The sequence below is a fragment of the Erinaceus europaeus genome, chromosome 16, assembly GCF_950295315.1.
Source record: "Erinaceus europaeus chromosome 16, mEriEur2.1, whole genome shotgun sequence".
In the NCBI taxonomy this organism is placed as follows: domain Eukaryota; kingdom Metazoa; phylum Chordata; class Mammalia; order Eulipotyphla; family Erinaceidae; genus Erinaceus; species Erinaceus europaeus.
This window is the reverse complement of record NC_080177.1, coordinates 77,994,204-78,019,744: the sequence shown is the minus strand read 5'-3', so window position 1 is coordinate 78,019,744 and position 25,541 is coordinate 77,994,204. Positions and strand designations below refer to the sequence as shown.

The 25,541-nt window shown below is 47.2% G+C and overlaps 1 protein-coding gene and 1 non-coding gene across 3 annotated transcripts in view; one reads left to right on the top strand and one right to left on the bottom strand.

Annotated features, from left to right (window-relative positions):
* Positions 1-25,114, bottom strand: part of ZFYVE1 (zinc finger FYVE-type containing 1) — a 65,895-nt gene extending 40,781 nt beyond the window's left edge. Inside the window, exons 1-2 of one of the 2 annotated variants that reach the window (XM_060175507.1) lie at positions 24,895-25,114; positions 22,267-23,178 (exon numbers count right to left, since the gene is read on the bottom strand). In XM_060175507.1, coding sequence (XP_060031490.1) covers positions 22,267-22,749 — 483 coding nt within the window. In that variant the 5' untranslated portion in view covers positions 22,750-23,178; positions 24,895-25,114. The remainder of the gene's footprint in view (positions 1-22,266; positions 23,179-24,894) is intronic. The other variant, XM_007521749.3, reaches the window with a different exon arrangement.
* On the top strand, positions 4,358-4,430 carry TRNAR-ACG (transfer RNA arginine (anticodon ACG)). Its single transcript has one exon. It is a non-coding gene; the product is annotated as a tRNA-Arg (tRNA).
* Positions 25,115-25,541: the final 427 nt, after the last annotated feature.

Here is a 25,541-nt window from a genome sequence, read left to right as displayed (position 1 = left end):
GGGTAGCACAGCGGGTTAAGCACACATGGCGCAAAGCGCAAGGACTGGTGTAAGGATCTCGGTTGGAGCCCCGGGCTCCCCACCTGCAGGGGAGTCACTTCACAAACAGTGAAGCAGGTCTGCAGGCATCTATCTTTCTTTCTTTCTTTTTAAAAAGATTTTATTTACATATTAATGAGAAAGATAGAAGAGAGAGAGAAAGAACCAGACACCCCTCTGGTGCATGTGCTGCCGGGGATTGAACTCAAGACCTCATGCTTGAGAGTCTAGTGCCTTAGCCACTGTGCCACCTCCCACGCCACGTGTCTATCTTTCTATCCCTCTCTGTCTTCCCTTCTCTCTCCATTTCCCTCTGTCCTATCCAACAACGATGACATCAATAACAACAACAATAAAAACAACAAGGGCAACAAAAGGGAATAAATAAATAAGTAAGTAAATAACTAAATAAAAATAGTCTACCCATATCTGCAGCCTTGGGGAAACTGCTGCAGTTTCCAAAAGAGGGAATGGGGACACAGAACTCTGGTGGTGGGAACAGTGTGGAATCGTACTTATTATTTTATAATTTTCTAAATCACTAATAAAAAGAGTGTGGAAAAACATAAAAAGAAAAAAAAAGACTTTATTCATGAGAAACGAGGAGAGAGAGAAGAGAACCGGACACCACTCTGGTACAGTTTATACTAAGGACTGAACTTAGGACCTCATGCTTGAGAGTCTAATCAATGTTTTGTCCACTAGGCCACCTCCTGGATGAGTCTATTTTTAAAGTCCAAAAGATAATGTGGTTCCATTCTAACAGAAGTCCCTACTGCCAGAAAGTCTCATTAAACCTGTTTCCCAGACCCACATTTCAGAAAAACCCCTTTCTTCCTACCCTAAGTGTGTATCTTTATGCTTATCTGTGTGCCAACAGTTTCATGTCAAAATACAATTGTTTCTCAGTCAAATGTTTTCTTAAGACTACTGAAGTCACAAGACTGGCCTCAAAAACACACTGAGAACATGTTGTAAGCGCAAAGACCACCTCCTTCCACTCTAGTGTCCCCAAAGTGTCCCATTACTTGAGACGTCAGGAATTCTCTCTCCGTCTTCTAGCTACCAGTCAGTCAAGCTCTGACAGATGGCCTCGCAGACAACTGCCTGCAGCTCCCTCCTACTCTCGCAAGAAAGAGCAGGCTTGCATGCAGAGATGACCCACAAAGCACATTCTTCAAAAACAAATGTCACTTTTAGTTATCTGATCAGTTTATCTGACTTCATCCAACTTGCCCTCCAGCTCTCCATTTATATCTGGGTAAAAAAGCTTTCAAAGCAAAGTGGGTTCTGAGGACAGGCTAGAAACCCAGAATCATCCTCGGGACTTACATCATCCCAGGGAGGAAGAAATCCCAAGAGCTAAGAGAAGAAGGCGGCACTCCACCCCACCCTGCCCCGCCCTGCAGCGGTATGGCACAGCGGCCAGCTGTTAAAACAGACTAAGCTCCCTCAGGTAAAGGCTCTGAGACTGTGATGGAAAAGCATCTGACTAGGCCAAGTCGGGTTCAAGTTCACCTCTACTGGGACCCCACCACAGGCAATCTACTCAACCCTCCTTTTAAGTCTTTTAAATTTAAATTTATTTATTTCACAAAGAGTGAGGGAGGCAGGCGCACACACTCACACACACAGAAAGAGAGTGAGAGAGAGAGAGAGAGAGAGAGAGGACACAAGAGTATCACTCTGGTATATGTGGTGTGAAGGTCTGAACTCAGAACCTCATGCTTGGAAGTCCAGAATTCTACCTACATGACACCTCCCTAGCTGCTCAAACTAGTCATTCTCAACCCAGCACCCCTGTAACATTTTTCCATCCAGGCAGGAGGCATTCTATGCTGAGTGACAGCTCTCCACTACAGAGACCCTAGCACAGGTTCTGACAGTAAGCCTTTGTCAAACAGATGAATGAATCAGCACACAATGACTAGGCATTACCAGTATCAATATTTTTCTCTGAGAGAGGAAGCTGCGTAGCAGTATCATGACGGCTTCTACTGTCTACTTACTGACTTTGGACAAAACTACAAGAAGTTATTTAACTTTCCTATGTGGAAGACACTGTATATTTAAACTTTGTTATTTTATACATTTTTTATTTCTTTAATTTGCCAGAGCACTGCTCAGCCCTGGCTTATAGGGGTGCTAGGGATTGAACCTGGGGCTGTGAAGCTTTATGCATGAAAGTCTTTTGCAGAACCGTTATGCTATCTCCCCAGCCCAAGGCTTACTTAAGTTTGGTAAAACTTAGAAAAAAGTGATGGCAAGATCCGGTGAAATAGCCCACTTGGATAGTGTACTGATTCACCATGGCACAACCCAGGGTCAAGCCTGGCCCTCACCACACTGAAGAAAGCATCAGTACTGGCGTCTGCCTGCCTCTCTCTCTCTCTCTCTCTCTCTCTCTCTCTGTGTCTCTCTCTCAGAAAAGGAGAGACACCACAGCACCATTCTATCACTCAGGAAGCTTTCCCTTCACATGTTGCTCCCATGCAATGACTGGAAGCTTGAACCCAGATCCTTGAGCATGGTAACGTGTGAGTTCTATTGGACAAGATACATCTGACTCTAAATCTATTCTGTTTACAGTTGGGAAATAAATGTTGTACAAAAAACTAGAATGCCCGGTTTAGCAGGTGTACGGTTTTCTTCCATCGTGATGAAAATGTTTTAGAACTGGATCGAGGTAGCAATCATACAACACTGTGAAGGAACTAAATGCCACTGAATTGGTCACTTTGAATGGCTAGTTTCAGACTGGCAAAATAGCTCCCAGGATAGTGGTTTGTTGTGCCATGCAAGAGATCTGATCTGGGTTCTAGCACAGCCCCCAGCACCTTGGAGGAAGCTTCAGTGCTGTGCTGACTTCATATACACCACCACCAACATCTGAAAAAGTTGGCCCAAGGGTGGGAGTAGATAGCATAATGGTTATGCAAAGAGACTCATGGTTGAGGCCGCAAAGTCCCAGATTCAATCCCCTGAGCCACCATAAGCTAGTGCTCTCTGATTTAAAAAAAAAAAAAAAGTTGGCCCTAAGTGGTGAAGCCTCTTGATGACAGATGACGGGATAAAAAAGTTACCTCTGGGAGATGGTTTACCTGATGGGGCACACGCCTTGCTGTGCTGAAGTCTGACACCATCCAGAACACCCCAGACATGTCAAGGGAGTTCCATGGGTGATAAACAGATGCTGTGCTGTCTCTCTACTCACTCCTTCCCTCCTCCAAAAGTAAGGAATACAGAATTAAAAAAAATTAATTATCAGGGAGGCTATTTGAAAATATCATGCATGTTTGAGGCTCTGCTCATTCCAGAGCCACATGAAAATATTAAGTACAATTAGCAAGAGGATGGGAGGTAGCTCACCCAGTAAAGTACCTGCCTTATCAAGTGCAAGGCCCTGGGTTCCAACCCTGATACCACATGGGAGGTACCACAACACTAGGAGAAGTTCCATGACACCTTCCCTTCCTTTCTCTCTCTTTTTTTTTTTTCCTTAAGATTTTATTTATTTATGAAAAAGATAGGAGAGAGAAAGAACCAGACATCACTCTGGTCCATGTGCTGCCAGGGATCAAACTCGGGACCTCATGCTTGAGAGTCCAAAGCTTTATCATTGTGCCACCTCCCGGGCCACCTTCCTTTTTTTCTATTGAAGGAAAAAAAAAAAAAAAAAAAGCGGGTGAGTGTACACATTAAAGTGGTCAGGACCTAGGTTCAAACCCCTTCCCCCACCACATACACACATGCACACCCCTGGAGGGGGACACACACACACACACACACACACACACACACACTCTGCAGGGGGGAAACCTTTGGGAGTAGTGAAGCAGGGCTGCAAGAGTCTGTCTTTCCCCTTATCTCCCTTTCACCTCTCAATTTCTCTGTCTTATCCAAAATAAATAAAAATGTGCTCTGCTCTCACTATTAAACTTAAAAGAGTAAAATAAAATATTAAATTGTATGCAAAAGAAATGGAATCAAATTGGGGGGGAAAAATCAGTGCCCTCCTGGACTTTATGGTCCAACGGGGAAAAAAGAAGGCGATATGCAGAAAAGAAAGAAAAACAATGAGCAGAAAATGTAAATAGGGCAGAGAGGCCCAAGCTCAGTGACAAGCAAGCGCTGGGCCCGGAGGGGAGGGGAGGGGAGGGGAGGAGAGGGGAGGGGAGGGGAGGGGAGGGGAGGGGAGGGGAGGGGAGGGGAGGGGAGGGGAGGGGAGGGGAGGGGAGGGGAGGGGAGGGGAGGAGTGGAGAGGGTGTGGCCTACGCAGTTTGTCATCTGTTTCAACCCCAAGGCCAAGAGCCCTGAAGGGCCAGTGGCGCAATGGATAACGCGTCTGACTACGGATCAGAAGACTGTAGGTTCGACTCCTGCCTGGCTCGAGAGAGCTTTTTTGTTTGCTTTTTCTCTCTGTCTCGGTCTTTTGAAAACCGGACGGTTTCTGTGGGCTGCCCAAGCTACAGACGCTCTTTGAACCGAGGAGATGAAAGAGATCAGTGGTTTCCCCGCTGCCGCCTCTGGCAAGTCAGCTCTTCCCGACCACTGCAAGCGCTTGTCAATGATGCGGTCACCAGAAAACTGCCCCCAAGGACTGCCCCCTCCTTATACCGAGAGGAAAACCAGTTGAGGAACACATGAACAAGTGAGAAAGAGGAACAAAGCGGGGGCGGGTGGCAGCGTAGGGGGTCATGAGCACAGGGGCCGCCAGGCTCGAGGACCAGAGCAAGGATCCCGGTTCAAGCCCTGGCTCCCAATCTGCAGGGGGTCACCTCACAAGCAGTGTCTTCCTCTCCTCTCTCATTCTCTCTGTCCTATCCAACAAGGGCAACAAAATGGGAAAAATAGGCTCTAGGGACAGTGCAATTTTTTCGTGTAGGCACCAAGCCCTGGCGATACCCAAGAGGCAAAAAAAAAAAAAAAGAAAGAAAGAAAACAAAAAAGAAAGAAAGATACTTAGAGGAAAATATTGGCAAAACTCTTTTCTGCATAAACTTTAAAGACATCTTCAATGAAACGAATCCAATTAGAAAGAAGACTAAGACAAGCATAAACCTATGGGACTACATGAAATTGAAAAGCACAGCTAAAGAAACCACTACCCAAACCAAGAGACCGGTCACAGAATGGGAGAAGATCTTTATATGCTATACATCAGACAAGAGGCTAATAACCAGAATATATAAAGAACTTGCAAATCTCAACAGTAAGACAACAAATAACCCCATCCAAAAATGGGGGAGGACATGGACAGAATATTCACCACAGAAGAGATCCAAAAGGTCCAAAAGGCCAAGAAACACATGAAAAAATGCTCCAAGTCTCTGACTGTCAGAGAAATACAAAGAAAGACAACAATGAGATATCACTTCACTCCTGTGAGAATGTCACACATCAGAAAAGGTAACAGCAGCAAATGCTGGAGAGGGTGTGGGGTCAAAGGAACCCTCCTGCACTGCTGGTGGGAATGTCAATGGGTCCAACCTCTGTGGAGAACAGTCTGGAGAACTCTCAGAAGGCTAGAAATGGACCTAGCCTATGCCCTGCAATTCCTCTCCTGGGGATATAGCCTAAGGAACCCAACACATCCATCCAAAAAGATCTGTGTACACATATGTTATTAGCAGCACAATCTGTAATAGCCAAAACCTGGAAGCAACCCAGGTGTCCAACAACAGATGAGTGGCTGAACAAGTTGTGATCTAGATACACAATAGAATACCACTCAGTTATAAAAAATGGTGACTTCACTGTTTTCAACCGATCTTGGATGGACCTGGAAAAATTCATGTTAAGTGAAATAAGTCAGAAACAGAAGGATGAGTATGGGATGATCTCACTCAGGCAGAAGTTGAAAAATAAGATCAGAAAAGAAAACACAAGTGGAACCTGAACTGGAATTGGCATATCACCCCAAAGTAAAAGACTCTGGGGTGGGTGGGTGGGGAGAATACAGGTCCATGAAGGATGATAAATGACATAGTGGGGGTTGTATTGTTAAATGGGAAACTGGGGAATGTTATGCATGTACAAACTATTGTATTTACTGTTGAATGTAAAACATTAATTCCCCAATAAAGAAATAAATTTTTTAAAAAAGGCTCTGGGGTGGGGGGGGGGGAAGAATACAGGTCCAAGAAAGATGACAGACGACCTAGTGGGGGTTGTATTGTTATATGGAAAACTGGGAAATGTTATGCATGTACAAACTATTGTATTTACTGCTGAATATAAAACATTAATTCTCCAATAAAGAAATTTAAAAATATAAAATAAAAATAAAATTCAGTCAAATAAAAAAAAAAAAAGAAAGAAAAGAAACAAGAAAGAAAAAAATAAATGTGGTCTGGGAGGTGGCACAGTGTATAGAGCATTGGATTCTCAACCATGAGGTCCTGAGTTCAATCCCCGGCAGCACATGTACCAGAGTGATGATGTCTGGTTCTCTCTCTCTCTCTGCCTGTCTTCTTCATGAACAAATAATTTTTTAAAAATAAAAAAAGATGAACAAAGGTATTGAGTCCACAGCTGTGAGCATAACACCCGCCCCAGATCCTGGGATTCTGTCCTCAAGGCTCTTTCTACAGAGAACAAGGCTCTCACCTCCTCAGTCCTCAGATAGGCTGACGCCCACAGTCAAAATGTGAAGTTTTGCTTTAAATCTTTTTTAATATTTTATTTAGTTATTCCCTTTTTGTTGCCCCTGTTGTTTTATTGTTGTTGTTGGATAGGACAGAGAAATGGAGAGAGGAGGGGAAGACAGAGAGGGGGAAAGACAGACACCTGTAGACCTGCTTCATGGGGCTCAAACCGGGATCCTTACGTCAGTCCTTGTGCTTTGTGCCACCTGTGCTTAACCCGCTGTGCTACCACCCAACTCCCTCTGCTTTATATGTTAATGCTTTTTCAGCCACCAAGTTGCAGATGTTATCATGACACCAACCTGACTTTACTGGACAGACAACCTCACCATTGTAACCTGGAACCCCGCCTCCCCAGAGCCCTGCCCCACAGGGAAAGATAGAAACAGGCTGGGAGTATGGATCCACCTGTCAACACCCATGTCCAGTGGAGAAGCAATGACAGAAGACAGACCTCCCACCTCTGCACCCCATAATGACCCTGGGTCCATGATCCCAGAGGGATAAAGAATAGGGAAGCTTCCAATGGAGAAAATGGGACACAGAACTCTGGTGGCAGGAATTGTGTAGAATTGTACCCCTTTTATCCTGTGGTCTTGATCATTATTAAATAGTAAGAAATAAATCAATTAATTAAAAATGTGAAGTTCAGGAAAAGAGTCATCATCGAAGAGAGAATGTTAAATTGGGGTCAGGTGGTGGCTCACCTGGTTAAAGCCCCAGTTAAAGCCCCAAGTCCCCACCTGCAAGGGGAAACTTCACAAGTAGTGAAGCAGTGTAGCAGGTGTCTCCCCTATCTTCCTCTTCCTCCTTTCTCTCTCTCTCTCACAGAGGCATCACTCTGGCACTTGTGCTGCCAGGGATCGAACTCAGGACCTCATGTTTGAGAGTCCAAAGCTTTATCACTATGCCACCTCCCAGACCATCCTTCTGTCTATCTCTATCCAAAATAATAAAATAAAAATAAATCGTGTGTGTGTGTGTGTGTGTGTGTGTGTGTGTGTGTGTGTGTACCTCCAGGGTCACTGCTGGGGTTCAGTGCCGGCATTACGAATCCACGGCTCCTGGAGGCCATTTTTTCCATTTTATTGGACAGGACAGAGAGAAATTGAGAGAGATGGGGAAGACAGAGAGGAGGAGAGAAAGTCAGACACCGGCAGGCCTGCTACATCATTTTTAAAGCAACTCCCCCTGCAGGGGGGGATCCCGGGGACTTGAACTGGGATCCTCATGCGGGTCTAGGTGCCTCATACTATGGGCACTTGACCCAGTGCGCCATCACCTGGCCCCCAGGTAAAGTTGTTTTTGGTTTTTTTTAATATTTATTTACTCCCTTTTGTTGACCTTGTTTTTTATTGTTGTTGTAGTTATTATTGTCGTTGTTATTGATGTCGTCGTCATTGGATAGGACAGAGAGAAATGGAGAGAGGAGGGAGAGACGGGGGAGGGAGGAGAGGAAGACAGACACCTGCAGACCTGCTTCACCGCCTGTGAAGCGACTCCCCTGCAGGTAGGGAGCCGGGGCTCGAACCACCACGCCACCTGTGCTTAACCCGCTGTGCTACCACCCAGGGAAAGTTTTTAAGTAGGAAATCAGCTTCCTCAAAGTAACATATTATATATACTTAAAAGGCGTTAAAATGGGGGGGGAGGGGCTACGATTATTTGAACAAAATAGTGGGGTTTTTGATTCCTAGTGACTATTTTCCACTGTCACATGTGTCAAGTTGATATATTGGGGAATAGGCACATTCCCAGAAAAACTATATACTTTTACAGATATGTATACATATAATTTTGAAATAAAATAAAATAGGACAAGGAGATAGCTCTGTAGCAGGACTAACAAGCCTGAGCCCCAAGGTTTGAGCACTGGCCAGAGTTCAGTAATACTCTAGTGTCTCTCATTCGCTCTCTTTTTTTACTAGAGCACTGATCAGCTCTGGTTTATGGCGGTGGTGCAGGGGATTGAACCGGGGACTTTGGAGTCTCAGGCCTGAGTCTCTTTGAATAACCATTATGTTATCTACCTCCATTCTCTCTCTTAATATGTTTTTTTAAATATTTATTAATGAGAAAGATAGGAGAAAGAACCAGACATCACTCTGGTACATGTGCTGTTGGGGACTGAACTCAGAACCTCACGCTTGAGAGTCCAGTGCCTTGTCTACTGTACTACCTCCCGTACTACTCTCATTCTCTTTCAAACTCATTCTCCTTTCTTATAAAAATAAATAAATCGGGGGCCAGGCGGTAGCATAGCAGGTTAAGTGCACATGGTGCAAAGTGCAAGGACAGAGGACAGAGGACCTAGTGGGGATTGTATTTATATGGGAAACTGGGAAATGTGATGCATGTACAAACTAGTGTATTTACTATTGAATGTAAAACATTAATTCCTCAATAAAGAAATTAAAAATATTTTATTTAATTATTTTGGATACAGAGAGAGAAATTGAGCGGGAAAGAGGAGATAAGGAGAGAGAGAGAGGGGCAGATGAGAGGCCTCCAACACTGCTCTACCACTCACAATGGGAACGAAGAGCTTCAACTTGGGTCCCCGCAGACTGCCACTTGTGTGCTCAACCCGGTGGCCACTGCCTGGCCTCTATTATTTCTCTTATGTGGCACCTATGAGCCGAGAGTAAATAAATTCACAACCAGAACTTGCCAAAGGGCTAACTAAATTAACCATAATAACAGAATTAGTCCACACACTTTTTAAAAAAGTATTTATTTCATTTATACATATGAGAAAGAGCTTTTTTCTTTTCCTTTTTTTCTTTATTAGTGAATAGAGACGCAGAGACATTGAGAGGGGCCGAGGAGGCAGAGAGGTAAAGAGACGGACCCCTGCAGTCCTGCTACACCACCTGTGGAGCTTTCCCCTGAGGTGAGGACTAGGGACTTGAGCCTGTGTCCTTGTGCTGTAACGTGTGCACTCAACCAGGCATGCCGCCGCCTGGCCCCAACCCATACATTTTAAATTTGGCCATTTGAAAAGAAAAATGGGTAAGAGTCATAATTTCTAAGATGCTTAGCCCTGGGAGTCAGGCGGTAGCACAGCGGGTTAAGCGCACGTGGCGCAAAGCACAAGGACCGGCATAAGGATCCCGGTTCGAGCCCCCGGCTCCCCACCTGCAGGGGAGTCGCTTCACAGGTGGTGAAGCAGGTCTGCAGGTGTCTGTCTTTCTCGGCTCCCCACCTGCAGGGGAGTCGCTTCACAGGTGGTGAAGCAGGTCTGCAGGTGTCTGTCTTTCTCTCCTCCTCTCTGTCTTCCCTTCCTCTCTCCATTTCTCTCTGTCCTACCCAACAATGACGACATCAGTAACAACAATAATAAGAACTACAACAATAAAACAACAAAGGCAACAAAAGGGAATTAATAAATTTAAAAAAAAAAAGAAAGAAAAGGTAAGAAAAACACAAACAGGGTAGGCCAGCAAGCCAGTTTGTGGTGAATGATTACTACACAAATGGAAATATCTGCTGCTATTTTTTTATTGCTGAATCTTGCTAGAATAATTTCTCTTAGCCAATTTGAAGGAGAAGAAAAAAAAAAAAAAAAAAGCCAGTCCCAGTATTTTGAGTCACACTATTCTGGGACCATACACAAACAAAGCGGCCAAGCCAAGCAACATAATGGTCTTCTTAAAGGAATAGTCTTCTCAATACAAGCCCCACCAGAGGTCTCAGTGAATGCAGGCTAGAGAAAGCACCCAAGGGGCCGGGCGGGGGCGCACCAGGCGCACCAGGTTAAGCACACAGAGTGTAAAGTGCAAGGATCCCTCAAGGATCCTGGTTCTAGGTGCGCGCGCGCGTGCGCGCGCGCGCGCGCGCGCGCACACACACACACACACACACACACACACACACACACACACACCCCACCTGCAGGGGAGTCACTTCACAGGCGGTGAAGTAGGTCTGCAGGTGTCTATCTTCCTCTCCCCCTCTCTGTCTTCCCCTCCTCTCTCCATTTCTCTCTGTCCTATCCAACAACAAAAATGGAAAAAGTGGCCATTAAGAGCTGTGGATTTATAGTGTAGGCACCAAGCCCCAGCAACAACCCTGGAGGAAAAGAAGAAAAAAAGAAGAAGAAAGAAAAATAAAGGAACAGGAGCTGGGTGGTAGCGCAGCGGGTTAACTGCAGGTAACGCAAAACACAAGGACTGGCACAAGGATCCCGGTTCGAGCCCCCGGAGGTTACAAAATAAACCTGCAGGGGAGTCGCTTCACAGGTGGTGCAGCAGGTCTGCAGGTGTCTGTCTTTGTCTCCCCCTCTCTGTCTTCCCCTCCTCTCTCCAGTTCTCTCTGTCCTATCCAACAACAACGACGTCAATAATAACTACAACAGTAAAACAACAAGGGCAGCAAAAGGGAATGAATGAATGAATAAATAAATATTAAAAAGGTGATTATTCCATAAATAAATTCAATAAATTTGTTCAAAGAAAGAAAGAGCACCCAAGGCAGCCCTTCCAAGCCCAGGAGGCCCCCTAGTGGCTACTTGCTTAGCTTCCCAGTGGCCACACTCGGGTAACAGGGCCTCCTTACCACTCTGCAGGCTCTGCACGAGAAGACACCAAGCCTCAGCTTAGCAGTCTTTTGACACGGAAAGATCCCTGGCTCACCTGAATGTCCCCAGCAGGCTAGTCAGCAAGAAGGTGGAAGAGTTGGGGAAGTCTCTTCTCTGCTGACTGCTTTACTTTCCTGGACAGAGGACAGCCATTTTGTTGTTGTTGTTGTTGTTGTTGTTGACAGTCATTATTATTATTTTTTCACTGTCTTTAAATAAAGACAGTATTTGTTGGATAGAGACAGCCAGAAATTGAGAGGGAAGGTTATGATAGAGAGGAAGAGAGACAGAGAGACGCCTGCAGCCCTGCTTTACCACTTGAGAAGCTTTCCCTGCAGGTGGGGACCAGGGGTTTGAACCTGGGTCCTTGCGCACTGTAACGTGCACTCAACCAGGCGTGCCACCACCTGGCCCCTTGTTTTTGTTTTTTAAGACTGACAAACACAAGAGAGAGAAAGAACTACAGCATCACTCTGGCACACGTGATGCCAGGAATTGAACTTGAGACCTCATATTTGCCAAGTCCAACAAAATAAACCTAAAAAACACAAAGAGGCCAACAGAACAGCTCAGCTGAATACTGCACTGCTTCCCCATGCGCACAGGCCAGGTGCGAGCCCAGACCCGCCACACTGAGCAGAGCTTTGGAGCTTTGGTCTTCTCCACACACTCATTCTCTCCCTCCTTCTCTCTCCTTCTCTGTCTCCACCTGAAAACAAAATAAAGTAAAACAAGAAGGGAAAAAAGGAACAAAAATAGTAATGGGTGCAGGGTAGACAGCATAGTGGTTCTGCAAACAGACTCCCATGTCTGAGACTCCAAAGCCCCAGGTTCAATCCCCTGCACCACCATAAGCCAGAGCTGAAAAGTGCTCTGGTAAAAAAAAAAAAAAAAAGGGGGGGACCGGGTGGTAGCACAGCGGGTTAAGCACACATGGCCCGAAGCACAAGGACCAGCTCCCCACCCACAGGGGAGTCACTTCACAAGAGGTGAAGCAGGTCTGCAAGCATCTATCTTTCTCTCCTTATCTATCTTCCCCTCATCTCTCGATTTCTCTCTGTTCTATCCAACAATAGCAATAACAACAACAATAATAATAACAACTTCTTCTAGCGTTTGCCCTTCTTCCGTAGCCAGTCAACAGCGTCAGGTTGAGCCTGATGTCAAGTTTTGAGACCTCCTTTGAATCTGGAGAGGTGGCAGTCGTTGACTATGTGGGTCATAGTCTGTCTGTAACCGCAGGGGCAGTTCGGGTCGTCTCTGGCTCCCCAGCGATAGAACAACAACAAAGATGATAAACAACAAGGGCAACAAAAAAGGAAAAAATAGTCTCCAGGAGCAGTGGAATCACAGTGCAGACACCGAGCCCCAGAAATAACCCTGGTGGCAATAAATAAATAACTTAAAAAAACAGTAACAGGGGGTCAGGCGGTAGCACAGCGGGTTAAGCGCATGTGGTGCAAAGCGCAGGGACCGGCATAAGGATCCCGATTTGAGCCCCCGGCTCCCCACCTGCAGGGGAGTCGCTTCATAGGCGGTGAAGCAGGTCTGCAGGTGTCTGTCTTTCTCTCCCCCTCTCTGTCTTCCCCTCCTCTCTCCATTTCTCTCTGTCCTATCTAACAACGACAACAACAATAACTACAACAATGAAAAACAAGGGCAACAAAGGGAAAATAATTTTTTTTTAAAAGTCTAACTGTAGAGAAAGTGCGAGCTAGGAGCTAGTTCACCAGGGAGAGTGCCTGCTCCCCACACAAGTGAACAGCCATTATCAGGCCTGACCCTCACCCTGGGGGAAGCTTTGGTGATGTGGCCTCCTTCTGTCTTTCCCTGTCTCTTAGCTTTCTATCTGAAAAGAATCAGTCCAGATCGTTGAAGCCCCAGTGATGGAGGGAGAAGGACTCGAATTGTTAGAATTCTATTCTTCAGGCAGAGGGTAGACAGCATAATGGTTATGCAAACAGACTCTCATGCCTGAGGCTCCAAAGTCCCAGGTTTAATCCCCTGCACCACCATAAACCAGAGCTGAACAGTGCTCTGCTTAAAAAAAAAAAAAAAAAAAAGGGGGGGAGTCGGTCTGTAGCGCAGCGGGTTAAGCGCACATGGCGCCAAGCACAAGGACCAGAGTAAGGATCCCGATTCGAACCCCCGGCTCCCCACCTGCAGGGGAGTCGCTTCACAGGCGGTGAAGCAGGTCTGCAGGTGTCTGTCTTTCTCTCCCCGTGTCTTCCCCTCCTCTCTCCATCTCTCTGTTCTATCCAACAACATCAATAACAACAACAATAATAACTACAATAAAACAACAAGGGCAACAAAAGGAAATAAATATTTGAAAAAAAAATTTTAATTAAAAAAAAAAAAGAAGTCTATTCTTCTAACCTTTGAGTTGTCTGCTAAGTGTTAGCTCTAACTTCAAGAGATTAGGCATGACTTTCAGTACAGATCCTTCCGTAAGCCCTTCAGTTTTCCGAGCACAGTTACACTTGAGACCAAGGGAAAAGTACAACGCAGAACACTGGCCATTCCACTAGAGGTTACAAAATAAGCCTGAAGACAATATTGACTCCAGGGAGATGACTTTCAGAGGCCTGAAAACCAAAAAGGGAGGAAAACCTGGCACCTGGCTGAATGTTTTCTCCTTGATGTTTTCCACTTCACTGGAATCCAGATCTCCTTTTAGGTCAACGCTGCCTTCATCTGTTAGATCAGTTTCCCAATAGTGTCTCAGCACTATTTACTTCTTGTACCAGACGTTTTGTACTGATTTGAGTAAATAAAATCTGGAGTATCAGGCAGGCAAGGCGACACTGGCACGACACCGAGCGCCAAGGAGTCACTGGGCTCTTTCACTCTTTACTCCTCTCTAGCCTATCAGTCAGTCAGCATTTCTGGTGTTTTGTTTTATTTCCCCTCCAGGGTTATTGCTGGGCTCGGTGCCTGCACCGCTCCTGGAGGCCATTTTTTTCCCCCTTTTGTTGCTCTTGTTGTTGTAGCCTCGTCGTGGTTATTATTATTACCATTGTTGATGTTGTTCGTTGTTGGATAGGACAGAGAGAAATGGAGAGAGGAGGGGAAGACAGAGAGGGAGAGAGAAAGACAGACACCTGCAGACCTGCTTCACCGCCTGTGAAGCGACTCCCCTGCAGGTGGGGAGCCGGGGGCTCGAACCGGGATCCTTCCGCGGGTCCCTGCGCTTTGCACCACGTGCCTAACCCGCTGCGCCACCGCCCGACTCCCCCGCATTTGTTTTATATCCAAACTTTGCCCCAAAGTCATCAGCGTCTTTCCATCTCGCCATGCCCATAACAACAAACATAAGTCACCTCTCATCTCATCTTTTAAAAATACATATGTTGCTTTGAGAGAGGAGAGAGAAGGAGAGGTAGGGAGAGAGAGGGAGAGGGAAAGAGAGAGGCCAGAGCATCGCTCTGGTATATGAAATGCTGGGGATCCAACTCAGCATACCTCATGCTCTTAAGTCTAACATTCTAGTCACTATGCCACCTGCCAGGTCACCGCTCACCTCATGTTCTTCTTCTTCTTTAATATTTATTTATTTGTGAAAGAGAGCTACATGGCAGGAGAGAGATATGGGGCCAGGTGGTGGCGCACCTGGTGAAGCGCTCACATTACAGCGCACAAGGACCCAGGTTCAAGCCCCTGGCTCCCACCTGCAGGGGGAAACCTTTGCAAGTGGTGAAGCAGGGCTGCAGGTGCGTCTCTGTCTCTCTCTCCCTCTCTAGCTCCCTCCCCTCTCAATTTCTCTTGTCTCTATCCAAGAGTAAATAAATAAAATTTTGAAAGTATACGAGAGCACTGCTCAGCACTAGCTTCTAGTGGTTCTGGGGACTGAACCTGGGAACTCCGAGCCTCAGGCATGCCCACTGCGCTGTCTCCCCAGCCCCTCCTCTCACCTTCTCCAACAACTTCCTAAGTGGCCTCCCTGCTCTCCTTCCTGTCTCCCTCCTCCCTCACGACTACCATCTCATCTTCACAATAAAGTTCAAAAGTCATCTTTTTTTTTTCCATGTAGTACCAGGGTCAAACCCAGCACCTCCCTCCAGCCCATGTGCTCAACGGCTGAGTCACCTCCCAAGCCCTTTTTTTTGTTTTGTTTTTATTTCTAAGATTGAGGGAGAGAAATACAAAAGCGTTCTTTCATCATCTATCCAAGGAGAGCCAGTTGCTTTCTCTTTGTTGACACGTCATTTAGGACATGTTACCAGACTGTGACTTGTAGCAGACAGCAGTCTAGTGCTTCTTTTCTGTTACAGCTGCATGTCCTGTGACCTGTCCAGCTGATGACCAGCACCTGCCCACCCACCTCTGCTCTCCTTCCTTCCGCCGTCCTTGTGCTCTGTGCCGCGCGCGCCTAACCCTCTGCTCTCCTTCCCTGCCACTCCTCACCCAGTGCACTCCACATTCCGGCACTCTCTCTACAACTCAAACTGGCAACCCACTTGGGTTTTTCTCTTTTTCTTTCTTTTATTTTTTTTCCTTTTTTAACCACTTTAGTTTTTCCTGTCCTCATTCCCTTATATCTATAGGTTGGTTTTGTGTGTGTGTTTGTTTTTGCCTCCAGGGTTATTGCTGGGGTTCAGTGCAAATCCGCTGCTCCTGGAGGCCATTTTTTCCCTTTTGTTGCCCTTGTTGTTGTACTGTAGTTGCGGTTATTATTATTATTGTTGTTGTTACTGTTATTGGTTAGAACAGGGAGAAATTGAGAGAGGAGGGGAAGACAAAGGGGGGAGAGAAAGATAGACACCTGCAGACCTGCTTCACCACTTGGGAAGCAGCCCCCTGTAGGTGGGGAGCCGGGGGGGGGGGGGAGGCTCAAACCTAGATCCTTATACCCGTCCTTGCCCTTTGCACTATGTGTGCTTGACCCACTGCACTACCGCCCACCCCCATCTGTAGGTTTTCTTCCCCAAGTTGTATTAATAATCAGGTCTTAGTAAAATCACCACCATAGCAACCCAGGAGGTGGTGTACTGGCTAAGGCGATGGACTCTCCAGCAGGAGGTCCCAATTCACTGTGAAGCATTACACGCACCAGAGTGGTCCTCTGGGTCTCTCGCCACTCATTCTATCATAAACAAACAAGACTTTAAAAAAAAAAAAAAATCACCTGGGGCAGGCAGGCAGTGGCGCAGCAGGATAAGCGCACAAGGCGCAAAGTCAATGACTGGGGAGTCTGGTGGTAGCGCAGTGGGTTAAGCGCACATGGCTTGGAAGTCAAGGACTGGCCTAAGGATCCAGGTTCAAGCCTCCGGCTCCCCACCTGCAGGGGAGTCACTTTACAGGCGGTGAAGCAGGTCTGCAGGTGTCTATCTTTCTCTCCCCCTCTGTCTTCCCATCCTCTTTCAATTCCTCTCTGTCCTATCCAACAACAGCAGTAACAACAACATTAACAGCAACAATAATAAACAACAAGGGCAACAAACGGAGGGGGCAGTCACGTTGGGCTGGGGAGACAACATAATGGTCATGCAAAAAGACTCTCATGCCTGCGGAACCAAATGTCCCATGTCCAGTCCCAGCACCATCATAAGCCAGAGCTGAGCATCACTCTGGTAACAGAAAAAAAAAAAAAAAAAAGAAACTAACAAGACAACACTTGTACAATGAAAACCTTCCTGCCCATCTGGACCACCCTGCAAAAGTGACTTCCAAGTAACCTTTCCATAATAATATTTAGTACACATGTCGCATCTTTTTGTGTTTTACGTGTGTAAACACTGCCACCCCTACTTGCAAGATGAGCTTCCTGACAGTGCAGCCCAAGTCTTCCTAACCTAAAAAGCACCAGCGCACAATCGGGGACACGCAGAATTAATGACTATGCTGGCTTACAGGCCGGCTGTGTCCTTTCATTCAATAAATAAATAAGTAAAAGTTTTAGTAACACGAGAAAGAGAACCAGAACATCATTCTGGCACATGCGGCGCTGGAGACTGAACTCAGGTCTCCTCTTGCTTCCAAGCCCACCGTTCTAAGGCCAGGCAGTGGCATGGCTAGCTGAGTGTACAAGTCACCGAGTCCACTGCACTACCTCTGGGCTGCATAATGTGTTTTTTGATAGAAACAGAAATAGGGAGTCAGGTGAGGAGTCGGGTGGAGTGCAGAGGGTTAAGTGCAGGTGGTGCAAAGCGCAAGGACGGGAGGAAGGATCCCGGTTCGAGCCCTGGCTCCCCACCTGCAGGGGAGTCGCTCCACAACCGGTGAAGCAGGTCTGCAGGTGTCTGTCTTTCTCTCCTTCTCTCTGTCTCCCCCCCTCTATACTATCCAACAACAACAATAAGTACGACAATAAAACAACAAGGGCAACAAAAGATAATCAATAAATATAAAAAAAAAAAGAAGAAAGAAAGAAAGAAAGGAAAGAAACAGAGAGAAACACTGCTTCATCGCTTCAGAAGTTACCTCGCTGCAGGCAGGGGCTGAGTTTGAACCCGGGTCCTTGTGCACTGTAACATGTGCACCACCCGGCCCCATTAGTGTGTCCTTTTAGTAGCCACAAAAAGTGGTCAAAGAGGTGGTTCACTGGTGCAACACAGAACTTGCATGTTCAATCCCCAGCAGTATATAGGCCAGAGTGGTGCTCTGGTCTTGCTCTCTCTCTCACAGAATGTGCGTGTGCATGTGCGTGTGCGTGTGCATGCGTGTGTCTTATTCAAATAGCGACACGGACAGAGGGTGAGCTTCGCCAATGCCAGTACTCCAAGTGATGCCAGGGATTGGACCAAGGCCCTGTGTACAGCAAGTGCTCGCCCTGCCAGGCTAGTACCTCCCAGCCTCAGATAAATATTTATGTTCTCAAATAAATAAAAAGTAATAATAGCCAAGGCTCCAGAAGAGAGGTCACCTCCCAGAGCACTAGCTTTTTAACATGCTTGAGGACCGAGGTTTGAGTCCTGGCACCATAAAAAATGCATGGACGGCACCAGAGCAGCACCGCAGAGGTGCGGCAGTGCTATGGGGTCTCTTCTGCTCTGTGTAATAAAAAGACTGAGAGTAGGCCAGAGAGCAGTGCAGCCATACGTGAGTGAGGGGCCAGCACCAAAAAGGATCACCACCACCACTACCTGCTTCTGAGATCAAAGTCAGCCTCTCCTCAAATTTACCACTAGAGGGGTAGCCCTCAAATGACAACGCAGTCATGATTTTTTTTTCATCTCTATCATTTTCAAAAAGAGAGAGAAAGAGAGAAAATCAAAAATTCCTTCAATGGTGGTCCTGGAGGCAGCACAAAACAGTAAAAACAGTGGACTCTTAAGCATGAGGTCCTGAGTTCAATCCCTGGCAGTACATGTACCAGGGTGATATTTGGTTCTTTCTCTCTCTCCTATTTTTCTCATTAATAAACAAAATCTTAAAAAAAGGAATTTATACTTTGACAATGTGGCTACCACCACTGCACTGTACATGGTACAACCAGGATTCACAATGTAGCACAATTTACATTCTAACTTTATACCAGGTATTATCCCTTTGTTTCAAACATCCACTCTTGAAAATTGAACCAGGGCCTGGGTGATGACAAGTCAGGTTGAGCACACATGTTACCATGACCAAAAAACCCAGGTTCAAGCCCCGGGTCCCCGCCTACAGGGGAAGCTTTCCTTGTGGTGAAGCAATGCTGCGGGTGTCTCTTTCTCTCCTTCTTCCCCTTCCATCTCAGTTTCTGTCTCTATCAATTAAATAAATAAAATATTAAGAAAAACTTAAAGCAAAATCTTTCTTTTGTGGTCCGGGAGGTGGCGCAGTGGTAAAGCTTTAGACTCTCAAGCAGAAGGTCCCGAATTTGATCTCCGGCAGCACATGTGCCAGAGTGATGTCTGGTTCTTTCTCTCTCCTCCTATCTTTCTCATTAATAAATAAATAAAATCTTTAAAAAAAAATCTTTCTTTCACAGAGCCTGTGCTTTGTACACACAAGCCTTCATCATTCCAAGCCACCTTTTTCATTCAGACAGGGAGACACGGGGAGAGATTTATGAAAGAGAGGAGGAGAGCTAGAAAGAGAACCAGAGGGAGTCGGGCAGTAGCGCAGTGGGTTAAGCGCACATGGCACCTGCAGGGGAGTCGCTTCACAGGCCAGGCGGTGAAGCAGGTCTGCAGGTGTCTGTCTTTTTCTCCCCCTCTGTCTTCCCCTCCTCTCTCCATTTCTCTCTGTCCTATCCAACAACAATAACATCAACAATAACTACAACAATTAAACAATAAGGACAACAAAAGGGAATAAATTTTTTTTTAAGATTTTATTTACTTATTAATGGGAAATGTAGGAGGAGAGAGAAAGAGCCAGACATCACTCTGGTACATGTGCTGCCGGGGATTAAACACAGGACCTCACTGTGAAAGAGTCCAATGCTTTATCCACTGTGCCACCTCCCGGACCACAAGGGAATAAATATTTAAATTTTTTTTTTTTTAATATTTATTTTATTTACTTATTCCCTTTTGTTGCCCTTGTTGTTTTATTGTTGTAGTTATTATTGTTGTTGTCGTTGTTGGATAGGACAGAGAGAAATGGAGAGAGGAGGGGAAGACAGAGAGGAGGACAGAAAGACAGACACCTGCAGACCTGCTTCACCGCCTGTGAAGCGACTCCCCTGCAGGTGGGGAGCCGGGGTTCGAACCGGGATCCTTATGCCGGTCCTTGTGCTTTGCGCCACATGCGCTTAACCCGCTGTGCTACAGCCCGACTCCCCAAAAATTTTTTTAAATAAATAAATAATAATGGGAGTCGGGTGGTAGCACAGTGGGTTAAGTGCATGGGGCGCAAAGCACAAGGACCAGCGTGAGGATCCTGGGTCCAGCCCCTGGCTCCCCACCTGCAGGGGAGTCACTTCACAGGCGGTGAAGCAGGTCTGCAGGTGTCTGTCTTTCTCTCCCCGTCTCTGTCTTCCCCTCCTCTCTCCATTTCTCTCTGTCCTATCCAATAACGATGACATCAATAACAACAACAATAATAAAACAACAAGGGCAATAAAAGATAATCAATAAATATTAAATAATAATAATAAATGACAATAATGTCTTTAAAATAAAGTTAAGTGTGATTTCCCAAAGGCTGACACTAAAGAGCAAAGGAGAATCACTCAAACACAAGTGTCCATGAATAAAACATCCAGTCCACGCTGTCAACCAATCAGAGCATAATCCATAATGATGGTATTATTGCTAACAAGGACAGCAGAAGAAGGGGCATCTGGGGCACTCCTCCAGAACTTAGTTCATCTCACTGCATCTGAGTTCATCTCAATTCGTTTCAGCCAATAAGGAAAAATTCTGTCAGCAAAGCATTCAGTTGACAATGTGAGTGTGAAGGAATTACGTCATAGATTGCTACAGCTTACTCGAGAGAGAGAGAGAGAGAGAGAGAGAGAGAGAGAGGAATTAAAAGTACTTAGGGGGTAATGGGAAACTCTTTTGAATGATAACTTCTTCTATTCTGAAGACTTGAGGAGTCATCACTGGTAGAAGTACTGAGTCAATGTACCACAAATATGCCATGACAGTGACAAAAACAACAGACTGGTAATTACACATACGCTGGGGCCTGTAAGTCCCTTCCGCGGCTAGTTCCTTTCGGTCCTCTTCCCTACAGATATGGAGAAGAAGCACCAGCCCGCACAGCTTGCCCGCGACCATACAGTGAGCAGTAAGGCTAGACTGCGAAGTTCAGATGGTTGTCACAGGACTGGACAGACATCACAACACTCCTGCCCCAGCTGCCCCTGACTGTCACTCAACCTCGCCCCAGCTCATACTGAAGTCACGGACGGACACGCTGACAGTAAGCCCTATGGAAGTATCAGGCCAGAAGGTCAGAAGGTCAGAAGACTGCTATCTCGATTTGCAGAGGCAGGTCTCTAAAAGTGGCTTCTGATAAGGACAGGCTTCTCACTTCACGCGTAGGCCGTGCATCAGTACAAGTCAGCGAGGATTAAGGAAGCGCAGTCAGTCTCTCATTCCCTGCACCAGTCTCTCTCTCTTTCACGTTGACTCCGAATTTGCTGCAGTGCTCTCATTCAGGAAAGTGTTTCAAGCCGTCCTTCTAATAACAGCAATTAGTCACCATGACTGCTCACCTGGTGGGTGCGCTGCCTGGCCGTGCGCACCACCCAGGTTTGAACTCAGCCCCGCCACACTGAGGGATGTTTTGCTGCTGTGGTCTCTTTCTCTGCCTCTGCCTGTCTCTACTTGAAAAGCAGTGGCGGTAATAGCTGCCATACACTGAACATTATGCAGCAGGTTTTTCATAAATAGTGTTTCAGAGTGGGGGGGTGGATAGCATAATGGTTATGCAAACAGACTCTCGTGCCTGAAGCTCCAAAGTCCCAGGTTCAATTCCCCGTCCCACCATACACCAGAGCTGAAAAGTGCTCTGGGGAAAAAGAAAATGGGGGGCTGGGCGGCAGCGCAGCGGGTTAAGCGCACGTGGCGCGAAGCACAAGGACTGGTGTTAAGGACCCCGGTTTGAGCCCCCGGCTCCCCACCTGCAGGGGAGCCACTTCACAAGTGGTGAAGCCGCTCTGCAGATGTCTATCTTCCTCTCCCTTTCTCTGTCTTCCCCTCCTCTCTCCATTTTTCTCTGTCCTATCCAACAACAACGACATCAATAACAATAACAACAAGGGCCACAAAAATGGGGGGAGGTGGCCATCAGAAGCAGTGGATTCCTAGTGCAGGTACAGAGAGCCCCAGCAATAACCCTGGAGACAAAAACAAACAAAATACTGTTCCATTCCATCCTCACAACTCAACTGCGACTTAGCACCGTTCCCAACTTATAGGCGAGGAAACTAAGATTCAGGAGAGAAAGTACTTTGACTGCTAGGTAACTAAATCTGACCCCAAGCATCCTGAGCTTTTGGGGGGGAGCCTCATCTTCCAATGAATCCAGTGTGGGTTCCTCCTGAGAGCCCCCTTCCATGAACAGACCCGAGCCTCCAACACACAACTCCCAGGGCCGCGCCGCCAGGAGCTTACTTACCTGGATTTCCTCGTTTTCATCCACCAGGAGGAAACTGACCACCTTCTCGGTCATCTTTTTCCTCTTGGTCTCCTCATCCAGCTCTTTGTCCTCCAGTGACTCCTGGGCCTTGGCGACATGGTAGACAGTCACGGGGTGTTTCCTTTTGCTACCCCCAGAGTGAGTCCGCTTCTGGCACTCCAGGCACAGGTCCATTTTACAGGTCTGGCACCTCACTGCTGCCCTCTGCCTGACACTCGGGGAATGGCCATCGGGGCCCTTGCAGGGGTCACAGTACGGGACGTGGCCGGGTTTCAGCCTGATCCGCTCGTGGTTTCTCATGCGCTCTTGCCGATGCAGCACCTCCTCGCAGCGCAGGCACTGCAGGCTGCAGCACTCGTCGCACTCGAAGACCGCCTGGTCAGTCCCACTGCAGACGTAGCTTTCCTGGCACATCAAGCCTGGGTTCTGGCCCTTCTGCACCGGGGAGGTCTGGGCGCTCATGCTCACACTGGCAAGGAGGTTCTGAGGCTATACCAGTCACTCCACTTCCCCCCAGAAATGACAGCAGAGGCTTTGCGTCTACACTGAACTGCCACAGGGTTCTGAACACCTATACTTATTAAAATAAAAAAAGAAAAATTCTGTATCCCGTGAGAACTCACACACTCCTGAATGTTTATAGTCTTAATGTCTGACCTCCAAGAGACTTGTTGATGCGGTTAGAGGGTTTCATCCTCCATAAAGTGCAGGCACGTTCGTAGTTAATTCTCACTTGAAAGGGTCTGTTTATGGCTGAGAGAGTTTTGTTAGGTTCACGGGGAGTTTTGTGGGCTCATCAGTTGGGCCCTTGCCACAAGGTTTTGGTAATAAGAAGAGTAGTCAGGAGCTTTTCAACAGAATCCCACGTAAAGTTTATATTTCAGGAGCGATCTAGAAAACAGAGAGAAAAGGATTTCACTCATCTGAGAACAAAAACATACTTTCAAAAATACACTGTGATTAAATACAAGGATAAAACTGAAAGAAACCTCACCCTTGTTTGCAAGACTTACACTGGTTCATTCTCATACTAGAAATTTCTTCTCAAAATTTCACAGCTTAAGCCTCCTCCTTTTGAAAACAAACACCACCTCTAGGCCTAAGACATTGTTCATTTCCTAGACTGAAATTTTCTGTTCAGTTATTAAATTCAATCAGAATCACTAAGTAAACAATCCTCGGAGTGTGTGTTGGGGGGGACATACCCGAACAGGGAGGAGAGGAGAAAGAAGCGAATGGGAGAACATCAGTCATGAACTTCAGTCCCATCAAAGTCCTGGGCAGATCCACTTACCCTCCTAACCAGAATGTTTCAACTCTAGGCCTATTAACTAAGCCTGCAAACAAGAGTCACCATTCCACATTTAAAAGCAATTATTGGGAGTCGGGCAGTGCAGCGGGTTAAGTGCACATGGCGCAAAGCGCAGGGACCGGCATCAGGATCCCGGTTCCAGCCCCCGGCTCCCCACCTGCAGGGGAGTCTCTTCGCAAGCAGTGAAGCAGGTCTGCAGGTGTCTGTCTTTCTCTCCCCCTCTCTGTCTTCCCCTCCTCTCTCCATTTCTCTCTGCCCTATCCAACAACAACGACAGCTATGACAACAATAACAACTACAACAAGCACAACAACAAGGGCAACAAAAAGGGAAAAATGGCCTCCAGGAGCAGTGGATTCATAGTGCAGGCACCGAGCCCCAGCGATAACCCTGGAGGGAAAAAAAAAAAAAAAGCAATTATTGTTCCTTTGATCCCTTCTAAGTGCAAACCAACAAAAAAAAAGGGGGGGGGAGTGGGAGGAGGTACCAGGAAACACTTGAATTCCTCCACTATGGCTCACAACAAAACCAGGCCTGCAGTGCGTTAAAACAAGTCATTTTTCTCAGTGTCACTCAAAGACTAACTTAAAAATAACTCCAACACATGAAAAAGGAAAAAAACAAAAACAATAAAAGCTGACCGGTGAAAGAAGTAAGGGTCTTTAGCCCCTTGTACAATTATCCATAACCCCAACTTCCCTTAACCCCCGAATACTCTCCTTTCCAGACTCGCACTCCTCCCCTCCTGTAATCAGTCTATCAGTCTGATTTCTAGATAAACAAGGGAGGCGAAAGGAAGTGAGTGACTAGGAGACCTTATTTACACCCCTAGCTCCGACGTGCCCAACCGGCTCCCAAAACGGAAACACAAATCAAAATTGGTCGCAATTCACAAAATGTACATATACATATATATACATATATGTGCAGATATATGTATAACCCATTCTAAGAAAAAAAATAAATAAGCGTCACCGCCTGCCAAGCCAACAAGGCGCCCCCCGCCCGGGCCCCCACCTCGACGCCTGTCCCCGGCCCGGGGCTCTTCGCCCTTCGCTCCGCCCGGATCCACAGCCACCCGAGGGGCAGCAGCGAAGCCTGAGAACAAAGAAGCCCCCCCAAGTCTCCCCCACGCCGGCAGAGGCCCGAGCCGAGCCCATTGTCTACCGCACCCCACCCCCACCCCGGCCGCACCCGGCCCCCTCCTCCCGGGGGCAGTCGGAGCTCCAGGACCGTCCCTCGCCGGGCACTGGGCCGCCCTGCCCTCCCCGCCCGCGGGAGCCCGGGCTCCCCACCGCGGAACAGCTCGGCCGCCGCGGGTCCGCGTCGAGGCACCGGGGTGGCGGGGGCAATGCAGAGGGCGGCCGCTGCTCCTTACGGCACCGGGGGCTCCATGCTCATCTCCATCTCCGGCCCCCTCCTCCACGGCGGCCTCCCCGGCTTCCTCCTTCCCTGTTGTCAGTTGGGATCAGCTGATCAGAGTGAACTTCTCCCTGCACTGCCTACCGGGAAGGCGTGAGCGCTGCAGCCCCGGGGAGGGAGCCACGAGCAGGGGGTGGAGCCCGGAGCTGGGCGAGGGCGGAGGTGGGCGCGCACGGCGTCTTGGGAAATGTAGTTCTTCGCGGGTGCTTGTTCTGTGTAGTCAGGGCGTTAAAGGGCCCCGGAGGACTACAAGTCCCAGGCATAAAGAGGCTGCTCTTAGGAGGAGGCGAGGGCAACGAGGCCACCCAGCGTGTTGGGAGTTGGAGTTTTCTTGGGGCTTTTTTTTATGTTTTGTTTTGTTTTGTGTTGTGTTGTTTGCATGACTGTATCTCTCGCAGGTTTCACCGTATTGTATTGGGTAGTGAAGACGGAATGGCCATAAGTTGGACAGCTGGTGTAGTATGTAGTGTAGGTGAGAAAAGCAATTCAATTCCACGTAAGCTGTATTGCACACTCTTCT